Here is a 10106-nt window from a genome sequence, read left to right as displayed (position 1 = left end):
ACCCTATCCTGGCTTTAGACTTTATTGATGGTTTGGATCAACTGTGGCTTGTTTAACCTAGACTTCTCCCTGGGTAGTGAGGATGTGGGGTCATGGGTTACTCAGAAGATCTTTATCATGGAGTTACCTCATTCTGCCCAACTTTCATCACCTCACTACTTGATGTTTATCACAAAGTCCTTCTTTAGATCCCTGTCAGAGGTAGTGGTTTCCATGGAGCCTTAGGGTGCATTTGGAGAGGCCATTAGTTATCCATAAGAAATGGGGATGTGTCCTGAATTTTACCTTTGCTCTATGGAGGTTGATAAATTCTAGGATATACTGACTACCTATGAACTCTGACCTCTGGCTCTGAAGCGTAACTAACATCACAGGGTTCTTGGGAACTGACTATGTATAGAATGTGCATGTCACTAGTTCCCTCTGTGGCCAATTCAGAGGAGAGTGCTGACATTGTCCAGAATGAAGACATTTTCTCATACATCTCTTCAACAGCACCGTAATCTTGGCAACATAGATATTCTGACTGGTGAGTGGGAATCCCTTGGGTTTTAAGTTTTCTATGAAAACTACAAATGAGACCTATGGAAAACTAGGGACCTTGATAATTGTTTTGGGGGCTCATCCCTAAGGATTGGTTCAAGTTGATTATTAGTCAGATACCTTCTACCACTTTTTCTTCCTTTACCCTGTCTTACATGAAAATCTGGCTCTTCTCCTCACAAAGGCAAACCCCTCTATATGCAGAAGTGATCATATTCTCATCAGGCTTTGTGAACCAGGTGGAATCTCTTGAAATTCACCCCAGTTAACCTATTTATAGTCCTCACCTCATCTATTCCTTCCATCTGGCCTGAAACACCAAGCTCTGAAATCAGCTTTACCTTCTGGATTTATGCTAGTCATTCTATAACAATCCTACTTCCTTCCTTCCCCCTTTATGATGTTTCATCACTTCATTACACTATCTTCCATGTGTTTGGGGCAAACTGCCTCAGTTTACACAAATAACTCAAGGAGACCACCAAGTCAAGCAGAGACAGATTTATTACATTCTTGCAAGAATGGGCAAACTCAATAACTGAGTAGTAATAGCTAATACATGCTTTGAGCTTTTATAGGAATGTTGGTCCGGGGGAAGTCCCTACCCACACTAGGGTGAGCTCACAATCTAACATCCAATCCTGTCTCACCCAGAGTGCGTGCTTAGCTTGTTATCAATGTATGGAGATATGCATACATGTTCCAGGAACTAGGGGGAAAAGGGGAGGGGGAACAAGGTCAAACCGAAGGAAGAGGGAACAGGGGAGTGACAGTGAGAGGAATCACAGTTCCCACTGACTCCCCTCTCCCCTCTCCTGGCCCCTATCTCTTTATTTATTTATTTATTTATTTATTTATTTATTTATTTATTTATTCATTTATTTATTTATTTATTTATTTATTTGCTTATTTACTTATTTATTTATTTATTTATTTATTTTCAATTAATGAATTAATTAATGAATTTATTTATTTTTCCATTACATGTAAAGATAATTCTCAACTTTTGTTTATACAAGCTTTCCAATTTCAGTTTTTCTTCCTCTCCCCTCCCCTAGACAGCAGTTATTCTGATATAGGTTATATATATATATATATATATATATATATATATATATATATATATATATATATATACACACACACACATAATAACATTAATCCTATTTCTGCATTAGTCATGTTATAAGAGAAAAATCAGAGCAATGATGAAAAACCTCAAAATAGAAAAAACAACAGCACCAAAAACAAAAGAATATAGTCCATCACAGTAGATCAACACTTAATGTTGATGATACTGTGTACAATGTTCTTCTGGTTCTGCTCCTCATCAGCCCACGCAAGACCCTCCAGGTTTCTCTGAACTCCTCCTGCTCATCGTTTCTAACAGTGCAATAGTATTCCATTGTATTCATATACCACAACTTGTCCAGCCATTCCCCAATTGATGGGCATCCCCTCAACTTCCAATTCCTTGCCACCACATAAAGAGCAGCTATAAATATTTTTGTACATGTGGGTCCCTTTCCCCTTTCCATGATTTCTTTGGGAAAATGACCCAAAAGTGGTATTGCTGGGTCAAAGGGTATGGACAGCTTTATCGCCCTTTGGGCATAATTCCAAATTGCTCTCCAGAATGGTTGGATCAGTTCACAGCTCCACCAAATTGCATTAGTGTTCCAATTTTCCCACAGCTTCTCCAACATTTATTATTTTCCTTTTTTGTCATTTAAGCCAATCTGATAGGTGTCAGGTGGTACCTCAGAGTTTTTTTAATTCGCATCTCTTTAATCAATGGTGATTTAGAGCATTTTTTCATATGGGAATAGATAGCTTTGGTTTCTTCATCAGAAAACTGCCTGTTCATATCCTTTGACCATTTCTCAATTGGAGAATGACTTGGATTCTTAGACCTTTATCAGAAGTACTCTGGCCCCTATCTCTAAAGTTATTCAACCTGAATAACAGGAAGAGTCACTCAGGTGTTTCAGCATTGTTAATTTTAGGATGACAGGGTTAAAATTTATCTTTGGCTATGTTGGGAAATCAAGGAAATAGAATAAAGAATAAAAGAATAATCCATTGTTGAGACCCCAGGGTCAAGAGGATTCTGCTCTGTGAAAAAGAAACACGTCACTTAACATTTGGTCTCAACTTAATTGCCGCATCCTATGCCGAGCCCTATGATTGCCTGCCCTATCTTCTTGAGTCCCGAGTATTGAATTGGTGGGCGAACTCCCCAACCCACTCAACAGGGACTGGGGTTCTGACACATGATGTATTCCAGATAAAACTAAGATGTAGCTGACAAGTGGGGAGACTGAGCAGTAGTAAAAATACTCTTAATTGGAAATAAAACTTAAAGGAGACAGTGAGAATTTGACAAGCAATAAACTTTTTTTTTCCTTTTTTTTTTTTTTTTTAGTAAGGCAATTGGGGTTAAGTGACTTGCCCAGGGTCACACAGCTAGTAAGTCTTAAGTGTCTGAGGCCGGATTTGAACTCAGGTACTCCTGAATCCAGGGTCGGTGCTCTATCCACTGTACCATCTAGCTGCCCCAAGCAATAAACTTTTAAAGTAACTATACTGAAGTGAGGCTAGGTATCTTCCAGACCCCATCCTCAGAGTTTAATCTGACTCAAATCCATAATCATCTCATACACATGCTACCTACACTCAATATATCCATACATGCAAATCCCTTTATAAGCTATTGACTTTGGCCTCTCATGAACTCCCCTGTCCCACTGCCTGGTCATGGCTTGGCACTGACAACCATGAGAAAAGGATATTCATAATAATAGCCCTGAATCACTCAGAAAATGCTAGATTATCCTCTATATCCTGTTTAAGAGAGTAAGAAGTATAAAATGGGTTTTTAGAAAGATTTCCATTAAAATGGTTAAAATAAACAAAGTTTTGGCACCTGAAGGGATAAACTCATGAGTAGCAGCAGGACAGAGCACTTAGCATTTAAACCTAATAATTAGGTGGGCATTATTTGAATAAGAATTAAACGTATCCAAAAAGTAGTATATTTATCCCATAATAATATCCAAACCATTCCAACTCTTTAGGACAAGAGAGGGAGAATAGAGTAAGGGGGAAATATATAGACAAGAATGGTGCATGTATCTATAGCCATGAAAAGTCAACAAATATTTATTAAATGCTTGATATGTGTACAGCAGAGTGCTAGGCAGTGAGGATATGAAACCAAGATAAAAGACAGTCTATGGTCACAATAACCTTGCATTCCAGAGTAGAGATGGGGATATAAAAACCCTAAAAGATAATTAAATAGAAAAGAATCTAAGTAGAGAGCACTAATACCTGGAGTGTTAAGGAGAGGTTTCCTGATGGCATCTGATCTAAGCCTTTAATGAATCTAAAAATTCTAGGAAATCATGGTGAATAGGAATGGATTCCAGTCGTGGAAGCTAGAAGGGGAGTTAGTGTGTAGGCAATTAGGATATATGTGTGTGTGTATATGTGTATATATATGAACATGTATATATAGGTATATATGTATGTGTGCATATACACACACATATTAGGGTATGTATGTATATATACATTAGGATATGTGATGTTCAAAATCTAATGGGGGGAGAACTAGCTAAGTTTACTGATAAATTCGGCAAAAGTTTAGGATTTTAAGTATTTATTAAAGTGTATTAGAAGTTAGTGAAGAGAGAGAGAGAGAGAGAGAGAGAGAGAGAGAGAGAGAGAGAGAGAGAGAGAGAGAGAGAGAACACGAGAACAAAGAACTCTGAAAGAATGGAAAAACCTAGCTCAGATCTATGCTGAATAGACAGAGAGAAAATCCACTTTCACCTAGCAGCTCATGCTTCCAAATAATGGAAGTCTTAGCCACTTCCCCTGGAAGCCCCCTGTGGGACAGGAAGCAGGGCAGTCCCCACACACAGCTCCAAGCTAATGGGCTGATCAATTGATTGACATGACTTATAGGCAGTCTATGAATAGAGGTAACTTCCAGATGCCAGGCAGCTTCTGGAAGCTAGTCTCATGCTTTCTAGTCAGGGGGGCATTGCCCTGGTTCTCACAATGTCTTTCTCAGCAGGGGTGGCACCCTGATTCTCCCAGATATATATATACATATACATAGATGCATGTATGCATATGTGTATGTATATGTATGTATTTATACATATATAATATTTTGTGTGTATGTATATATATATACATATATATATATATTTCAGATACAGACTAGTTCCAAAAATAATACAGTTGTAGAAGAGACACAAATAATCAACAAGCATATATCAAATGCCTCCCTTTTTGCCAGTCACTGTGCTAAGCTTAGGGAGATGCAAAGACAAAAGAGATATCTCTGTCATCAAGGACCTTACATTCTAATCAGCAAGACAACATGAACCTATCTAAGTATAGATGGATTATATATAAAATGAATACAAGGTAGCTTGGGAAAGGAGGACAGTAGCAGCTGAGGTTGGAGGGTCAAAAAAGGCTTCAATTAGAAGATTGTGATTGAGCAGAGTTTTAAAGGAAACCAAAAATTGCAAAAGGTGAGGGAGAGAAGGGAATGCATTTCAAGGATGTTGCCAGCATATAGCCACAGAGATCAGAGGTGGAATGTTGCATGTGAAGAACAAGAAGACCAGTTTGACAGGACTGTTGAGTACATGAAGGGAAATAAAGCTTCTACATTATAATAAGGCTGGAGAGTTACAAAGGGGTATAGTTTGGAAGAACTTTAAATGTTGTTTAGGTTTGATCTTAGAAGTAATAGGAAGATATTGGAATTTATTGAGTAGTAACTGGGGACTGACATGGTCAGACCTGCATTTTAAGGAAAAAATCACTTTGACAGCTTTGTGGAAGATGAATTGAAGTGGGTAAAGATGAGATAGGAGGCCAAAAAAGATAGCATTACATTATTACAGGAAAAGGATATTAAAGTCAGAATTAGGATAGGGCTATGTATGGTTAGATAAAAGGACATATGTGAGTGCCTAGTATGCAGTAGGTGTTTATTAAATGCTTATTGATTTGTGGAGATAGAAATAATATGATTTAACAATTTGTAGCTATGTGGGGTGAAGGAGAATGAGTTAGGATGACACCAAGTTTCTAATAGATATATAAATGCCCAGTGACAGACCCTGAAAGAGAAAAATACAAAGTACAGTTCTTGCTATCAAAAATCTCCACAGTCTTTTAGGGAGAGGTGGTGGTGGTGTTAACACATGCACGTGGGAAACTGTAATACACAGTAGTCATGTGCACAGAGAAAGTCATTAGTCATAACAACTGTCATTGAGGCTGAAATGTGTAGAAAAAGTTCAAGCAATAGCCATTTTCACCGAAGCATAAATTATATGCCATATAGCAATATTAGGGAAGTCTCAAAAGGTTGCTTTGAGCTAGGGTGTAGGGCCTTAAAAGGCAAGATTAGGAGTTTTGCCTTTATTTGGTACCCAGTGGCATATTCAGACCTTTGTATCCTAAAATAACACTTAGGAGTCATGTGAAAGATTTATTGGAGATAGGGGTTGGGAGAAAAACTGGTGGCAGGGAGATCAATCAGAAAGCTATAACAATATTCCTATACTAGGGTGGTGAGAGTGGGTAATAGCAATGCAGTGGGTGTAAATAATTTAACCATTAGGTGGTACTGTTAGGCATTAAGCTGACCTTACTCAAAAGGAAGGTTTAGCAATGGATGTCTCATTGTCACTCTGGTCATTTAGGAATTTCACTCTATGGACAGAAGAAATGCCAGGCTCTCTGATTCATATTGAGTTGATAAATTATTTCCAGCTTCAAATCTTTCTAAATGTCAAAACTGACCCAATAACTATGAGGTATAGATTTATCCAATCACATTCAGGTCCAAGATCCCATCCTACTGCAAAGCTATGCATCCTCCCTGTGCTTGTTGTATTTCACTAAGTCCTAATCATGTGACTTTGGTATAATTGAATTGCCTCCCCACAGGAACTGTTAAAACAATATTCACTTTATGCAGTGCTTTATCTACTGCAGAATTAGGAAAAGCAATAAACAATGGATAACAAAACATCTACCACTTGGCTGAGCCCCATAGAGTCTCTCTCAGACCCAAGCGATTTCCCAATTGCACATAAGCTATTCTAAATCCAGGAGCTCTAAGAAATGCATGGTTCAGTTTACTTAGTTCCATACATTTATTCCTACTTTAAGTGAATAAAGGAATAGAGATAATGCAATGTAGTTCACAATCAATGCTGAGTCAAAAAGGGACAGTTTTCATCTGAAGACCCTAATGACTCTGGACCAGGTATTGTGATTCTTCCTCAGTAGCTTGTGTATGGACTTGGAATCTGTTCTTTTCTGTTCCTTTTCCAGTTGCTGTCAAGAACCTCCAATTATGCCACACAATAGCTCATGAGTCTAGGCAAAAGAAACCCAGCCACTAGTATGTCACCCTGGAATCCCTTTGTCTTTGACTATGGTAACTTTCTTTGGCCATACCTCATTACTTCATATTGCATTCTACTTTTCCTTCCCATGGGGCAATGAGGTAGACAGAATGAGATAGATGCTAGTGATATTGTGGATGTAGAATTAACAAAATTGAGAAACATGTCAGTTATTGGAAATAAAGAAGGATATAGAGAAAAAGGGACCTATGTTCTTGAGAAGAGTGGTAGTTAGTAGGGGGAATGGTGCTGCTATTAATCATTATGTTAGAAAAGTAGATGTTTCCTAGGAAAGATAATGAATGAGTTTGATTTGAAACATATTAAACTTGAGTTACGCTGAATATCTGAAACCCATAAACATAAATCATAGCTATAGAGCTAGAAACAATTTTGGCTGTTATTCAGTCCAATTCCCTCATTTACACACAGCAAAATTGAGTGTTAGAGAGCCTGTTACTTGGCTGAGATCACACAGCTGGTAAGATCAAAGACTTGAACTTAGGTCTTTTTGATCCAGATCTAGTCTTATTTCCAATATATCACACTCAGTGGAGATATGCAGTAAGCTCCTCAATTTATCAGTCTGGGGATCAGAAGAAATTTCAGAGATATAGATAATAATTTTGGGAGATCCCTACATTTAAGTGATTAATACAATAGTAGGATATGAGATAAATAAGGAAAAGAGTATAAAAAGAAAAAAAAAGGCTGGTAATAATGTTTTAGGAAGTGCCTACACTAATTGTTGGAATAAAATGAGTAGTTGGTAGGTGGCGCAGTGGATAGAGCACCGGCCCTGGATTCAGGAGGACCTGAGTTCAAATCTGGACTCAGACACATGACACTTACTAGCTGTGTGACCCTGGGCAAGTCACTTAACCCCAATTGCCTCACCAAAAAAACAAAACAAAACAAGATGAGTAGTTGGTAAAATATTGTCTCCTATATCTGAACACATCCAATTTGTTGGATATAGTCAGAGATACAGTTGAAAAAAATGCAACAAAGAAGCAATGGGAGGAGAGATATCAAGAAGAGGGAATGAGCAGTAGGATCAAAGGTCTAGGAAGATGACCAAAAACAAATCCACTGAGTAGGAATATGTTGATTTTATGAAAGTTTCGATTAAGAAAAACATATGGCAAAAGATGGTCAAGAAGTGGAGGCAGCAAGCATAATTTATATACTTTTGCTCAAACTTCAGAAGCAAAGAGAGTTGGGATGAAAATTTTAGGGGATACTAAGGTCCCCATATTTTGTTTCTTTGTTGTTGTTATTATGGGATACCTTTCCAAACAAACTCATTTTATAAATGGGAAAAATGAGGCTCAGTGTGCATGTGAGAAGCAGCATTTGAAAGCACTGATAAGCCCAGATTCCCACATCTGCAGTGCCATTTATTCTCAACAGAAAAAAATACAAACCAACCCCATGAAAATATATCAAGACCAGGGACAGAACAAAAAAGTGAACTTTGCCCTTAGTGCTACCATAGCTCTCCCCTGTAGCTTTGCATATTTCTACAAGGTGTGGCAAAATCAAATGAATAGAATTTTAGTTGGAAGATGGCTGCAAAGGCCAGCGGTAGGCTGCTGTCTCTGCTGGGCCAAGTCCGGTCCCTGGCCCCAGCAGGGTGGTTGCTGTCTAGTGGCGTCCATGGCAAGGAGGTCACGGGCTGCCTGTGGAGGTCGCTGACCTTCTTCATTGAGCTCCCCAGGGTGGCAGTCAGCATGCTGAATGCCTACCTGAAGTCGAGGGAGCATCACCAACAGTTCGAATTTGTCCCCTACCCGCATCTCCGCATCCGGACCAAGCCCTTTCCATGGGGAGATGGAAACCATACTCTGTTTCATAAACATCATATCAATCCTCTCCCAACTGGTTATGAGGAGTAAAGAAAACTTGGACCATATTAATCAAGCACTTGGGGACCACAGCAGCTGATGGACCATTCTTTCCTCTGTATGTGGATCAGAAAATTATATGGGACCTTAAGTTAACTTCCATCACACAGTAACAAATATGCTGACCTTTTATCATTTTGCTTGTGATTGAGAAGGCTTAAATAAATAATTCTTACTTTAGACCGAGAAAACAACAACAAAAAAAAAATAAACAAACAAAAACAACAACAATGAAGAGAATAGAATTTTAAATGAATATGCTGGAATCCAGAGACTCAAAATAATTTTCTAACGAACAGGAAAAGAGGGGTAGTATTATGTTCATTTTTTCCCCACTCTTCACAGTGGATTTAATTACTCTAGATTTTTCCTGATGGCCCTACAACAGACCTGGAATGAAATTCTTCTGTTTTTGCATATTATACATAAATCAGCCAGCCTGTGTAAAGTAAGATATATAGTGTGGCCCAGCCCTGTCCTCCACTAGGCCTTGAAGAGTTAAATCTACTGTCTACTTATGGTAATAAGAGCTTTGAGAAGTCATCACAGGAATAGTAATTTTGAAAACACTGTCTGAAACATGGAATCAAGACAAAGTCCAGCTTGTAACTGTGAGGGAAAGTTACCTGGCCAAGTAGAGGGCCTAGTTGTTATTCATGCCCTGTCTTGACTTCCTAAAGAAGTAGGGAAAGCAATTGGACATAGCAGATATGGTACTGATCTGGAAGTATAAAATCTGAGTTCAAATTCTGGATTTAGATTTGCAAATTAACTAGTTTTGAACTTCAGAAAGTTACTCAATGTTTTAAGCTGATTTTTTAAATCTATAAAATGACGAAATATTGGACTAAGTAATTTATAAATTTCCATTAGGTCTTCACATTCTAATATTTTATGACTATGTCTGGCTGAACCATTTTTAGAGGCATATGTAAATTATGGACCTTATGCAAGACCAATCCAGGAGAAGTGGGTGGCTACCTGTGGGATGTGTTTGGCAGAGAGGCAAAACCACTACCATTTTCCTATGTAACTTAACCTCTTTAGGCCTTAATTTTTTTCATCTGTAAAATGAAAATGGACCATATCAGGAGTTCTTAACCTGAGATACACACACACACACACACACACACACACATATACACACACACATTTTGGTAATTGTATCTCCATAGATGGCTTCCCAGTAGTCCTATGTATTTTATTT

At 38.2% G+C, this 10106-nt stretch overlaps 1 protein-coding gene across 1 annotated transcript; it reads left to right on the top strand.

Annotated features, from left to right (window-relative positions):
- Window positions 1-8560: 8560 nt before the first annotated feature.
- LOC122751406 (cytochrome c oxidase subunit 6A1, mitochondrial-like) lies at window positions 8561-8890 on the top strand. The gene has a single exon (XM_043998436.1). The coding sequence runs from the start codon at window positions 8561-8563 to the stop codon at window positions 8888-8890; it is 330 nt and encodes a 109-aa protein (XP_043854371.1).
- Window positions 8891-10106: the final 1216 nt, after the last annotated feature.

The sequence above is a fragment of the Dromiciops gliroides genome, chromosome 3 (assembly GCF_019393635.1).
Source record: "Dromiciops gliroides isolate mDroGli1 chromosome 3, mDroGli1.pri, whole genome shotgun sequence".
NCBI classification, from domain to species: domain Eukaryota; kingdom Metazoa; phylum Chordata; class Mammalia; order Microbiotheria; family Microbiotheriidae; genus Dromiciops; species Dromiciops gliroides.
This window is presented reverse-complemented; position numbering and strand designations above follow the sequence as displayed.

Coding starts and splice junctions, on each gene's coding strand:
- LOC122751406 (XM_043998436.1), top strand. CDS start 8,561: ATGGCTGCAAAGGCCAGCGGTAGGCTGCTGTCTCTGCTGGGCCAAGTC.